This window comes from Aedes aegypti, chromosome 2 (genome assembly GCF_002204515.2).
Source record: "Aedes aegypti strain LVP_AGWG chromosome 2, AaegL5.0 Primary Assembly, whole genome shotgun sequence".
NCBI classification, from domain to species: Eukaryota; Metazoa; Arthropoda; class Insecta; order Diptera; family Culicidae; genus Aedes; species Aedes aegypti.
Window position 1 is genome coordinate 122355271 of NC_035108.1, and position 14785 is coordinate 122370055.

The 14785-nt window shown below is 43.2% G+C and overlaps 1 protein-coding gene across 5 annotated transcripts in view; it reads left to right on the top strand.

Moving 5' to 3' along the window:
- LOC5577049 (vacuolar protein sorting-associated protein 26B-like) overlaps positions 1-13887 on the top strand; it is a 39401-nt gene extending 25514 nt beyond the window's left edge. For all 5 annotated transcript variants that reach the window (XM_021842174.1, XM_021842172.1, XM_021842171.1 and 2 more), the window contains exon 8: positions 12301-13887. In XM_021842174.1, the coding sequence (XP_021697866.1) occupies positions 12301-12782 (482 nt within the window). In that variant the 3' untranslated portion in view covers positions 12783-13887. The remainder of the gene's footprint in view (positions 1-12300) is intronic.
- The last annotated feature ends 898 nt before the right edge of the window (positions 13888-14785 follow it).

Sequence of the window (14785 nt, forward strand, 5' to 3'; positions counted from 1 at the left end):
TTCCACCAGTGCTAACCGTTGTTTGTTTGCATGCACACTGAAAATGTTTCACACTAAGCTTCTGCAATTTGATGAGGGCAATAAGTCCAATGAATCAGCTGAAACGAATAGTTTCTGACCGTATGTTAGTATAAATATATTTCACAAAAGTTCAAAAAATATTACGCATCAATAAGACCAAGTAAAACGATTCTTCAACAGTTAATTGTTTCTGTGCCACATAAAATGTACAACATTTTTAGCGTGACGAAATAATGACCGCACACTTACTTTACTTACTTACTTATTTGGCTTTACATCAATTATCTTGATAAAGCCTCGCCAATTCACTCGGTTCATGGCCGCTTCTCTCCATCCTCGACTGTGATCCACTAGAGTGATGCAAATTTTGAAATGTTTGCTCCCCTATGCTTAAACGATTTTAATTATGGTAAATAGCATCCTCCCAAAGTTTGAAGTGATTCGGAAGAAATTTGACTGTGCACACGCCATTTGAAGTTTATATGGAGATTACCATAGAAAACGCCAATCTTTTGTGTTCATCCCTCTAACACGTCATCATAATATTTTAGGTAAAAGTGAACACACTCATCTTATGTGAAAACTTCCCAGCTACAACTTTGCCAAAGACCACTTTTTGATTGGACGTCACGATAAATTGTTATTCTTCATCATAAAGTTGGTTTGCATGTAGCATGCTTCACCAACTGCTCGGCAGGCAACTGCGGTGCTCCTGGCGGGAAGCATAGATAAAAGTAATCCAGGCTACTATGTTCTACAGCAAAAAAGCAGTGTTGCTCTGAAAGTAATTGAATGATCATCTCAGCACGATTTGGACTTTGTTATCAATAATAACAAATAATCCTTACGTCCCATCGAAATGTGGTCTTCGGCAAAGTTGTAGCTGGGAAGTTTTCACATAGGATGAGTGTGTTCACTTTTACCTAAAATATTATGATGACGTGTTAGAGGGCTGAACACAAAAGATTGGCGTTTTCTATGGTAATCTCCATATAAACTTCAAATAGCGTGTGCACAACCAAATTTCTTCCGAATCACTTCAAATTTTGGGAGGATCATTTTCATCATGATTGACATCGTTTAAGCATAGGGGAGCGAAAACTTCAAAATTTGCATCAGTCTAGTGACCCACGCTCTCCAGGTCCTGGTGCACCTAGTCAATCCACCTAGCTCGCTGCGCCCCACGCCTTCTTGTTCCGACCGGATTCGTAGCGAACACCATCTTTTCAGGGTTGTTGTCCGGCATTCTTGCAACATGCCCTGCTCAGCGTGTCCTTCCAGATTTAGCTACCTTCACGATACTGGGTTCGCCGAAGAGTTGAGCGAGCTCGTGGTTCATCTTTCGCCGCCACACGCCGTTCTCCTGCACGCCGCCGAAGATCGTCCTTAGCACTCGGCGTTCGAAAACCCCAAGAGCTTGCAAGTCCTCCTCGAGCATAGTCCACGTCTCATGCCCATAGAGGACTACCGGTCTTATGAGCGTTTTGTACATCGTACATTTGGTGCGGGGATGAATCTTTCTTGACCGCAGTTTCTTCTGGAGCCCATAGGCACGACTTCCGCTGATGGTGCCCCTTCGTATTTCTCGACTAACATTGTTGTCAGCCGTCAGCATGGATCCGAGGTAGATAAACTCGTCCACCACCTCGGAGATATCCCCGTCTATCGTGACACTGCTTCCTAGACGGGCCCTGTCGCGCTCAGTTCCGCATTCACCATTAGCCCGACTTTTCTTGCTTCGCGTTTTAGGCGGATGAACAAATCTGCCACCGTTTCAAATTTTCTCCCAATAATATCCATATCGTCCGCGAAACAAACAAATTGTCCGGATCTCGTGGAAATCGTGCCTCGACTGTTAAGTCCAGCTTTCCGCATGACACCTTCAAGCGCAATATTGAACAACAGGCACGAAAGTCTGTCGCCCTGTCGTAGTCCCCGCCGAGACTCGAACGAACTGGAGTGTTCGCCCGAGATCTTTACGCAATTTTGCACACCGTCCATCGTTGCTCTGATCAATCTTGTGAGCTTCCCGGGAAAGCTGTTCTCGTCCATGATTTTCCATAGCTCTACACGGTCGATACTATCGTATGCCGCCTTGAAATCGATGAACAAATGGTGCGTAGGGACCTGGTACTCACGGCATTTCTGGAGGATTTGCAGCCCGGAAAAGATCTGGTCCGTTGTCGAGCGGCCGTCGATGGAACCTGCTTGATAACTTCCCACGAACTTGTTTGCTATAGGTGATAGACGACGGAAGAGAATCTGGGATAGCACTTTGTAGGCGGCGTTTGGGATGGTGATTCCATGATAATTCTCACACTCCAGTTGTCGCCCTTTTTGTAGACAGGGCATATAACGCCTTGCTTCCACTCCTACGGTAGCTGTTCCGTTTCCCAGATTCTGACTATCAGCAGATACAGGCAAGCGGTCAACCTGTCCGGGCCCATTTTGATGAGTTCGGCTCCGATACCATCCTTGCCAGCGGTCTTGTTGTTCTTGAGCTGTTGAATGACATCCTTGAGTTCCCCCATCGTGGGAGCTGGTTGGTTTCCACTGTCCGCCTTCGGTTAGCCATCGCCTTCGCTGTCCTGACCTTCTGTGCCTGTGTTCTCTGCGCCATTCAGGTGTTCATCGTAGTGCTGCTTCCACCTATCGATCACCACGCGTCCGTCCGTCAAGATGCTCCCATCCTTATCCCGGCACATTTCAGCTCGCTGCACGAAGCCTTTGCGGGATGTGTTGAGCTTCTGATAGAACTTCCGCGTTTCTTGAGAACGGTACAGCAACTCCATCTCTTGGCATTCCACCTCTTCCAGGCGGCGCTTTTTGTCCCGGAATAGGCGGGTTCGCTGTTTCCGCTTCAGTCTGTATCGTTCCACGTTTTGTCGCGTACCATGCTGCAGCATTGCAGCCCGCGCTGCATTCTTCTCCTCCAAAACCTCCTGACACTCTTCGTCGAACCAATCGTTTCTGGAGCTCCGTTCCACATATCCGACAATGCTTTCGGCAGCGTCGTTAATAGCTGCTTTGACTGTCCTCTAGCAGTCCTCAAGAGAGGTCCTATCAAGCTCGTCCTCATCCGGCAACACTGCCTCAAGATGCTGCGCGTACGCATTGGCGACATGCGGTTGTTTCAGTCGCGCTAGATTGTACCGAGGCGGGCGTCGGTAACGTACATCGTTGATGACGGATAGTTTTGGGCGCAGTTTCACCATCACCAGGTAGTGGTCGGAGTCAATGTTAGCGCCACGATAGGTTCTGACGTCGGTTATGTCGCAGCAGTGCCGTCCATCGATCAAAACGTGGTCGATTTGCGATTCTGTCTGCAGAGGTGATTTCCAGGTGTACCGATACGGGAGGCTGTGCTGGCAAAATCTATCAGTCGTAGGCCGTTCTCGTTCGTCAGCCGGTGGGCGCTGAACTTTCCAATCGTCGGTCTGAACTCCTTCACCTGGCCAACCTGAGCGTTCAAATCTCCTATGATGATCTTGACGTCGTGGCTTGGGCAGCGGTCGTACTCGCGTTCGAGCTGCGCGTAAAATGCGTCCTTGTCATCATCAGTGCTTCCGGAGTGTGGGCTATGCACGTTTATTATGCTGAAGTTAAAGAATCGGCCTTTGATTCTTAACTTGCACATTCGTTCATTGATTGACCACCACCCGATCACGCGCCTTCGCATATCACCCATCACTATGAAAGCTGTTCCCAGCTCGCGTGTGTTGCCGCTCCTAACATGGAGTACAGACGCTCCAGGTTTGTAAAAGCAAAAGCAAAAGCAAACCCTCTCTTCCCTGTCAACATACGACCAAAGTTCCCACTGGGGGTTGGTTACCCGATCTTCCCCAAGGTTACTCGTACCCCGGCCAGTACCACGAGGAGGTAGGGATAGGAGTTGCTCGGCAAGAGGCTAAGGACCGCACAAAGGGGTCTATTTTATTCCTGCAGGTACGCGAGGTACCAATGGTACGCCATGCCCAGCCATTTACCGCGCCTTCTAGGCATACTCGAATCATCTTGATTAAAATTTAAGCTTGACAGCAGCCTGGCTGCTTGTTGATATCCAGTTCGCACCCCCTAGATTGCTACATAAGCTCTAAAAAAATGTGTCTCATCATAGCACGTGCTCAAGCGTGCGTTTATTTTTGTGCGCTCATGGCAAGCTGATCTCAAGCTGATCATAAGCTATTATATGAAGCGCGTATACATGATGTATGGATGAGAATTCGGTTCGATAAGCTGGTGACAGATCCTGAACGACTCAACGTGAGACGATTGAAGAACACAACCTCAAGAAGATGAATGTGAATTTTGAAGTAGGAGAAACCGTATATGCTAGAGACTATTGAAATCTCAAGAAACCATTATGGATGCGAGCGAGAGTCATCAAATTCCGAAAAAAAGCATAAAATTCCCGAAAGGAAAAACATTTTTGAGATATAAAGGAAGGTCTCTGAAATGAGAGATATTCTCAGATATCACAAAAGTGATCATACAGCTTTAACACTTAATACAATTGTATGTTAGGGTACGAGCACTGTCTTTGGCAAACTAGGCCTCACTCTAACCAACCACCAAACCTATAACGTGTCCTTGTTGAATCCCCCTTTTTCAATTTCAATACTAGGTATAGAGATTTTGCAACTGTATAACAAAAAAAAAAAACGATTCAAAATATCAAACGCACAAATTTGAAAATTGTCCAAAACGGGCACCAATATTTCAGAATCGATCCAACTGTTCTATTAGATACAATAAAACTTATTTATCATTGGATCTCTCAATATGACAGATCGAAAGATACACCAATCTAGTTGCTCATATGAGACTAACCGGAGAATGTGCGAAGAGAATATCTAGTGTTCTTTTCAGCCAGTTTAATATTCATCATACGCATCCGCACAAATTTGCAACAGTGTATTTTTTCCATGAGGAATATACATCGGGATCAGGTTTGGCAACTGTTATTTAGAATATTTCCAGTACTTCTCTACACAGAGGAGTTCGTCAATCTTGGAGAGCTGAAAATTGTCATGTTGCTGCACTGTATCTACAGGTGTGTGTGACTACTTGAGAGTAGTTTAGAAATGAACATCTATAGCAAATAAGAAACAGTTCGGAAAACAAACATAGAGTAGGGTAAATGTTTGGACCAATTTACCGTACTATAACGCCAGGAATTTTCATTCGCAATAAATTATTTGGAAAAGTAATACAATTTGAAGTGCAGATTTTTCTCAAATGCATGGTGAATGGTATCAGGTATCAGAAGGCCGGCTTCAAAGGCACGTTCCCCACCAGTTGGGAGATTTGTGCCATCGCCATATTTGAGCCTATTTCATCATCTACCCGATGGGTGAGGAAAGGGAAGGGAAAGATGGGGGGGGGGGGGAAGAAGTGGGGTCCCTTGAAGAGGGAAGATCGCATAAGCGAAATGAGAGCATGTAGCTCCATACCACAATGGGTTCGAACAGCGCCCTAAAAAGGACACTGCAAAAACGCATGAGCGTAAAGAGAGCCTATAGCTGATTACCACAGCGGGTTAAGAATAACAGAATGTCCTGAAGATTCAGGCTTCTGAATTCAGTTTCACTTAATAAGTGCATACCAAGTAATTGGAATCGCATTTGCGAAAAAACTGGACAGTTACATATCAGGTGATACGAAGTTCCATAATCGGAGTCACAACTATCACACACAAATGAGTCAGCACGCTGAATATTTGCCATGTGATAGTTGAGTCGGCAGTGGCCTGTCAACGCTCTGACCAAGAGACTGCAATTCTGCTTTGACAGATTTGTACAGTAATGTACAATTTTGTTTGACGACATGACTCCAAACTATTCCAATATTGCTTGTGCTGAGTTGCCGCCCAAGAGTTTATCTGAAGCTTCACCCAGCACTTCGAAATTGGAAGAGCCGGCTCAGGGCCAATGAAGTCATGCGATGCTCCATCGCGAGCTAGCTCATCAGCCAATTCATTTCCAACGATGGAAGAATGGCCAGGTACCCATACAAGAGTTACAGAGTTGACTGAATTCAGTTCCTCAATTTGAGTTCGACATACGATAACAAGCTTCGACCTTGAGTTGGCCGAAGCGAGAGCTTTTATAGCAGCTTGACTATCTGAACAGAAGTATATGACTTTACCCATTACGCGCTGTTGAAGTGCTGATTGCACTCCACACATAAGAGCAAACTTTTCCGCCTGAAAAACGGTGCAGTTTCTACCAAGTGAGTAAAACTGATTCAGCCTTAGCTCACAAGAATATACTCTTGCACCAGCTCTACCTTCAAGAAGGGAGCCATCAGTGTAACATACTATATTGTTTGATATACTTCTTTCCAAATAGCCAGACGTCCACTCTTCCCGTGAAGGGACTTGTGTGGTAAATGTCCTGTAAGGAAAGTGACAAGCAATTGTGAGATCACTTGGAGCAAGGACAATTTTGTTGTTTTGTTTTGTTTGTTGTTTTGTTTTGTTTTCACCAAAAGTGGAAACAACGAAGTGTGTGTAGATCTACGAGTCACTGGATTTTTCTCCAGTAGATCTTCTTCTTCTTCTTCTTTTCGGCATTACGTCCCACTCGGACAGAGCCTGCATCTCAGCCATAAACGGTAAGAGCAAGAAAGTGCTTCTTGTTTAAGATATATGTGTAGTGGCGCAACGTCGAAAATGGCCTCAAGCGCTGCTGTGGGAGTTGTAGAGAACGCACCAGACATCGCCATCAAGCACATCCTTTGGAGATGGCCCAATTTTGATTGGATTGTTCTCACTTCGCCCTTTTGCCACCACACAAGACATCCATATGCCAATATTGGTCGAACAACTGTTGTGTAAATCCATTTGATATATTTGGGTTTGAGGACCCAAGTTTTACCAAAGGATCGCCGGCATTGACCGAAGGCCAAGCAAGCTTTTTTGACTCTGAAATCAATGTGAGGTGTCCATGAAAGTTTGGAATCTAGAATGACTCCGACATACTTTACTTGATCAGTCACGTTAATCTCAGTACCAAAAAGACGTAAAGGTCGAATTCCATCGCGGTTTCGTCTTTCCGTAAACAGAAGAATAGATGTTTTATTCGGGTTAGCCGAAAGGCCATATTGGCGACACCAACTCTCGACTACCTGAAGAACACTTTGCATCAGGTCGAATAGGGTGCTTATGCACATACCAACTATCAGAGCTAGATAGTCGTCGGCAAATCCATAAGTTGGAAAACCGCAATTATTGAGTTGCCTCAACAGCGTATCTGCTACGAGATTCCACAAAAGTGGTGACAAGGCTCCCCCTTGGGGGCATCCGCAAACACTCAATTTTCGAATCGCTGCTTGACGCAATGTCGAGAAGAGATGTCGGTTTTTGAGCATTTGATGAATCCAATTGGTAATCATTGTAGGTAGCCTATGGTTTCGTGCGGCTTCCAATATGGCATCGAAAGACACGTTATTGAAGGCACCCTCAATATCCAAGAAAACACCCAAGCAGGATTGCTTCTGAGCGAATGCTTTCTCGATATCGTATACAACTTTGTGTAAAAGAGTCACAGTGGACTTTCCAGATTGGTAAGCATGTTGATTCACATGAAGAGGCATGTTTGCCAAATAAACATCACGGATGTGATGATCGATAATGCGTTCCAGACATTTCAGAAGAAAAGAGGTCAGACTGATTGGTCTAAAACTCTTCGCTTCTTCATACGACGCACGTCCTCCTTTCGGGATAAACTTTACAGTAATATCACGCCAGGATCTGGGAATGTACCCGGTAGCAAAACTGCTTTCAAGCAGCTTTTTCAAAACATGTTTGATAAACTCAAATCCCTTTTGGAGGAGAACAGGATAAATCCCATCCACTCCTGGAGATTTGAAAGGAGCAAAACTATTAAGTGCCCATTCAATCGATTCAGTAGTTACGATACTGCGAGCCGAGACTAGAGACTCGTAACTACATGAAAAGACATTTGGTTCATCCGTAGATGCTATGTCCACACATCCGGGGAAGTGTGTATTGAATAAATATTCTAAAACTTCTTCATCGGAAGAAGTAAAGTCACCATTAGGTAAGCGAATTTCGTTCACTTGGAAATCCTTAAATTTTGCAAGGATTTTGTTCAGCCGACTGACTTCAGTCAAACTGGAAACATTTGTACAAAGGTTTTTCCAGCCGGATCGTTCAGCAGAACGAAGAGCCTTCTTGTAAGCCTTGCGAGCCGACATGAACGACTCTGATCCAGCTGAGCGGCGTATGTTCCAACTCCTTCTACATTGTTTCCTGAGTCTAGTCAGATCGGAATTAAACCATGGGGTCCCTCTTGTAGTCTTTACAGACCGCAGAGGACATGCTTCTTCAAAAGCTTTCATAATGTAGGATGTTGTAGTATCAACGGCATCATCCAGATCACTTGGATTTTCAATAGACGGAGAATATCCATGAAATTTGGTCGCAACCAATTCAATATAGAGTTCCCAGTTTGTTGACCGGGGATTCCTAAAACGCAAAGTCTGCGCAGTTACATTTGAATGTTCAAAGATGTAGCGATGGTCAGATAATGATTCCTCATCTGATACATGCCAATTCGTCAACTCGTGACTGATTCTATTCGAGCAGAGCGTTATGTCTAACAATTCTTCTCTATTAGAAACCATGAAGGTTGGGCGATTGCCTATGTTAAGTAATCCAAGGTCTGTACTACTTAAGTATTCCATCAGACTGGAGCCTCTCAAATTGATATCTGAGCTGCCCCAGATAATGTGATGAGCATTGGCATCACTGCCCACAATCAGCGGAAGGCCTTTTGTTACGCAGTGTACGACAACTCGTTTGAAGTCATCCGTTGGGGATTGTTCATCATGTGGTAAATAGACGTATTTCCTGTTGAGGTCACCAACAGAAACATCGATTGTGATAGCACATACATCTCTGGTAGTTAACTCAGAAATGAGTGTAGCAACGATTGCTTTATTAACGAGCACGCATGCGCGGGGCATGGAGCGCGAGTTTGCCATTTCAAGTTTGCTGAAAGTAGCAAAAACTGGGTCCACAAGGTTACCTAGATAGAAGTTCCCTCTACGAAAGTAGGGTTCTTGAGTTAGCGCCACTTGGGCTGCACCATTTTGCATGAGTCTGCAAAGATTGATCGTTGCTGTTCTTTTATGCTGAAGATTGATCTGAGCTAACCTAACCGTAGCCACTACCCAAACTAGGCAGGATTAAGCTTTTTGCAATCTCAGCACGAAAAATACCAGCAACGAAAAAACCAGATCGGTATCTATTTAGAGTCGTCAAAGGCGAAAGAGCACAGAATACACTGTGTAAAACGCATAATGCGAATCCATATAGGTGATAATTTAAATTAAATGTCAACATATTCATAATCCCACCCTTATTAAGCCTCAGGATAGAGACTGAAGAAGGGCAGCCGATTATCTCGGAGAAACACAAGGTCACCTGCACCATTGCTCCGGGTAGCACAGGAAGGACTCAATACTGTGGAGGGCGCCCTGGTACCCCACAGGCTCCGTTTGCGATTAGGTTTTATTTAGACCCCCCTAACCATTCATTCTTAGGCACGGTACGCATCACACCATAAATTAGGGGTCACCTGTGAGGTGGACTTTTACCACCGGAACAGGCAGTCCGTAGTGTTAATTCTTAGCCAGTTGAAACAACCGCTACCGACACTACGCGGCTATCTAGGCTGCTCGGGAAACGGAGGTTAATATTGATGATTAACTCCTGACGTGCCCAAGCAGCCTGAAAAAATTCATTCGCAATAAATTATTTGGAAAAGTAATACAATTTGAAGTGCAGATTTTTCTGCACTTCTGAATGGTGACTTAACAGCCTATTAGCACGTGTGTGGTAATCACGAAAATACTTCGAGAATACATAAAAAGGATCCTACAAGGATATTCTCGAAAAAAGAGAGTGTTTTTTTGCTAGTCGAACAAGAGCAACTTTGTGGTAATATTTTTGAAGTTACTTGTTAACTAGTTGGTGGGGATTGCTTATCAAACCTTCCGGTCCGCCTCATAGTTACGTACTATTTGGTGCTGGGTGTAGTTCTTGTTTTTCCAGCTGTATTGAAAAGCATGAGCCATAGTCTTTGGCATACAATCGGGTCTTTCTTTAGCAGAAAAGAACCGAAATGTCTATCGACGATCGGTGATTGCTAGCAGATATAGTGGAGAGCTTGTCTTGATACGTTCATCGCTTCAAGCTAGTTGAAAAACTGAATACACTGATTGCCTGTCGATCAGAGCCGAACTAGGCATAGATCGTCTACATACATCTGAATCTACATGTCTCCGATGTATTACATCGTTCCAGGTGGGAGTTATCTGATATGTGAATATGGTACCATAACAGAATTTTCCATCTGAACGAAGTGATAAATCATAATATTCCGCAAACTGTATCACACATCTACAGAATGTATTGCGTGAAGTTAAGACACAGCAGAGTATTGGGTACATAGGACCAAGTCCCTGCCGGGTGGCGCGAAACTGATGAGCGATAGACAATAGAATCAACAACACTGCCATAAGGGATAGTAAGCATGTGACTATTGTCGAAACTATGATTAGGAGGCAAATCAACATCCCAAGATCAAATTTTTGTTACAACCCAATGTAGGTATTATTAAATTAGGCTGTAGGAAATGATAAATATCTGATCACTTAGGAACCTTGCAACCGGTAATAAATGCCCGTAGTCTGTTTTATTCGAATACACATGTATAAATTGTTAAAATTGCCGAATCATACGCGGAATTTATTAAACGGATCATGAAATTAGGACTGAAATCATAATGATGATAGATTATCAACTTTCCTTTCGTCTTGCTATTTGTTACCGTTAGAATCACCAAACTGATTGGTTTCCCACTACTTACACCAATACAACAGCACGAAAACTGAAGTATTATAATCGCGCGTTGGAACTTTCAATATCCATATATTACATCAATAGTGAATTCTTGTATGTAGCCAGTATAAATAACAGAATCATCAACTTCTTGAACATTCTTCAACTGAAAACAGGATGCTTGTTTTATCAAACATGCTCAATCTGCACCTAAAATCTCGGATCCAAATAGTTTTCTAAATAAAAATTGTATCTAAATAAAACGTGTAGGCCAACAAAACATAATTGAGTAGGAGTTTACAAGTTACTTAGCACATGAAAAGCAGTTTAAATTAATCTATTACTAGATCAACACTAATGCTCACATTTTTATATTCTCATTTCATCATGGTCCTCATTGCTCGAGCGGAGACGAACACCCTGGAGATGGAAAAAATCGACAGCGCTACGATAAGGAAACGTAACAGATGAGAAACTATCGATACATTTATCAATTATAAAACCCCGTTTTAATGTTAACACTTTGTTTCTGTTTTTTCTGTTTTTTTCGTTTCAGCAATCAAATAACCGAACCAACTCTACTATCTTTTCGTTTCTTCTTCGTTATACTTATAGTCCTTCTGGCACTGAACCGAGTGGTGCGCCTTCTGCTTTCTTACTGGTGCTGTTTTTCCTGTACATTTGGCATAGTGTCGGAGGTGGTGTACTGTATTTGCTATACAACGCACTACTTTCGATATTGTGCTTGGCGTGTGGGGAAGCAGTACTAGTGGTGAAGCGGAGGGCGCCATTCGGTTTAGTGCCAGAGGGACTATATCTATTTAATGTATCTGAAGCTTGTGGGACCGCTTTAATTCCGGCGCCTGCTTGTGGAAGATCCCGGTGTGCTAAACGGTATAGGACATGTTAACGGGGGAGGCTTGGTAGGTCCTCACCCAGCCCGTGTCTAGATGGGCGGATAATTGTCTGCCAGGGTGTGGATTGAGCAATTACAATTACAATATTTTTGAAGTTACTTGTTAACTAGTTGTTTTATTGGCGAACCAAGTTGAAAATGGAATGATTGAAAGGTAAAAGCAGCACTACGTCGAACAACTAAAGCTTCAAATTCTTGCAATTAGACAGCAACCGTGGTCGAACTTGTAGGCTAGATACCAATATCACTCGTGTAGACTATTTATCTACTACTAGACGAGCCTACTGAATAAGTCCAAACCGTTGTGTTATGGATCGATGTTCTTGGATACTGTGGGTTAAAGCTTTAGAAGATTAACACTTTTATAACTGGTACACTTTTCCTATGAATGATATATTGAAGATGTTCCAAATGTGTGTGGATTGTCCAAAATCTGTAGTCGTACAACATTAGAAACATACGGAGATTCACAAGAACCTTCTCATCTCCACAGATTTGCGACCAAAACCGGCCGCCCGGCAGCGGTCTGACGAACCTTCAACTGGCAACGGTGAAGAAAGCAGCGCGAGGAAACCACTGCTTCCGCAGGCGGACGCAACCGACGACAACACTCTGCCTCAAACACAGCAGCATTTGCATCGGGAAGCTGGTGATGGGGCCGCTTCGATTTCACACACCACAGACGAAGAAACCTCGTCGCTGTTTGATGCCAACGATTTGAGCTTCAACGCCAACAGTAATCCTCCGGCGGCACCGGCACCAGTGGCCACGGCTGCCCCCACTTCGACCACCTCGACGACGACAAACGACGACAGCTCCTCGAGTCCGATTGCGAATGTTGCCCTCGCAGAATCGATTCCGGATGTGTCGGAGTCAAGTCCGACGACGACGGCAGCGCCAGTAACTGCGGTCAAACCGGAAGCCGCACCGCGTGAATCGAAACAGAAACAACTGGAGGAACCGCTAGCGGAGTAAAAGAAATCCTTTCTATTGCAGAGCATGCAGGTAAATATACCTATCTTACAATCTTCAGTATATTAGCCTTCACGGATTGGACCCGGAAACACCCGACACGTGGTGTTGGAATTTTGATTACTTTTCGGTTCACCATACTCCTTTCTTATCTGCGAGTAAAACAACCGAATCTCTGCAGAGCATATTTATTAACAATCCAGCAACTCATTGAACAATGCATGAGAAAAGTAGACAAATTATTACACCAAGCAAACCAACCGAAATCCATTCGAATATAGGAGCTTCTCAAGCAAGCAAAACTTAAGAAACAGGTTCAAAAGTTAACCCTCCACTTGGAAATGATCAAAATGTAGACCACAGCACCAATGTTTAGGAAATATTTACTAAAGCAATTCACCCGATTAACAAATAAGAGGGGAACCAACGCTCCCATTCTTTCAACGAGGAGTCGTTGCCGATCTTTCCTAGGATACACATAAGCTGCGTATCCCAGAACCTTTTCTCATCCCTCTTCAGGACTGTGTGTACAATTATAAGCATTATATACCTAGATCGACTTCTTCGGTGGAAATGTGTGGCCTCTCGAAACTTTGACTGTTGCGCTTCGGCTCGGTAAAAGTGATACAGTTCGATGCCGAAGACGATGAAGAATGATGAAATGAGAAATCAATTTGTTGTAATGTTAATTCAAACTAAACTATTTTCCGTTTTTCGTACTCTTATTTGTTCCGCTGCATTGACGGAAACAAAGAAAAGAAAATCAGACTAACAGACAAACAAACAGAACACTACGATGTAAGGAAGAATAAATTGTGTTGATAGTGATAAAGAAAACTAATACGAGCAACTTTTAAGTGAAGTGTTTAATGAAAATCAGTAACAGAAAATCGGACAACAAATCAAAGCAACAACACAGCAAGGTTGAACAACGGTATCGAAGGTCACTGAGAAGCAAAAGAAAAAAAGTGCTCAGTGTCGGTACTTTCAACAAGACCGGAGCAATTTAGGCGCGAGATGGAAATTAATTAGCATGGCAAGTGAACTCGGAACGGTAGAATATATTATATTGAAAAAATAAACAAGTTATGTATATCTGAAAAACAAATGGATCGAATGGCGGTCGGCTCTTCAATTCAGCGTGAAGTTGTGAAATTCCTTAGGTTACCTAAAAATGGGAATGAGTCCTCCAATGTCCAGGTAAGTTTCATATTAGCTGTTGTCGAATAGCGCCTGTTTATAATTTACTTCCGCTGCCTTTTCTAGCCGTTAAATATAATATCAGAAATGTTAAATATAATTTAAATCCACTGCACGATTCTATAACATTCCCCAGAAAACCATTCCCCCGAAACCCATTCCCCAGAATTCCACTCCCCAGAATCTCTTTCCCCAGAATGCACCATTCCCCAGAATTTCACTCCCCAGAATGAACCATTCCCCAGAAAACCAATCCCCAGAATGGACCATTCCCCAGAAAATTATATACCTACTTTAAAGTTTAGAAATAATCTAGTTAAAAATACTTGAAAATTAACCTCCATACAAAGTTGTTTAGAAGTACATGAGAAGATTAGTATCATATTATAGAATAAAAAAGTACTATTCTGCACATTACAATGATACGCTCTTCTTTACGTCAAGTCTAAATTACAAATTACTTGTTTAATTTTGCACAAAATAGTGATACACCCTTCTTTCAGTCTTATTCTGTTGACGATATAGACAAAATGTTCCGTAATGATACCAAATGGCAAGAAGGCATTTGGCATGATTGATTAAATGATCAAGGACCATTTGACATAATGGTCATTTGACCAATGACTAGAGATGGGCAAAAAGAATCGGAGCCGTTCAAAAGATCCGGATCACTGAAAAGAATGAGTGATTCGTGGCTCTTTTTTGGCGAGAGTCGGTTCATGTAATCAGCACGGATCAGACAAAAAGTGACCCGCGAACGAACGAAATGAAATGAACGAACCGATTATTTTCCCCTATGCTTCTAC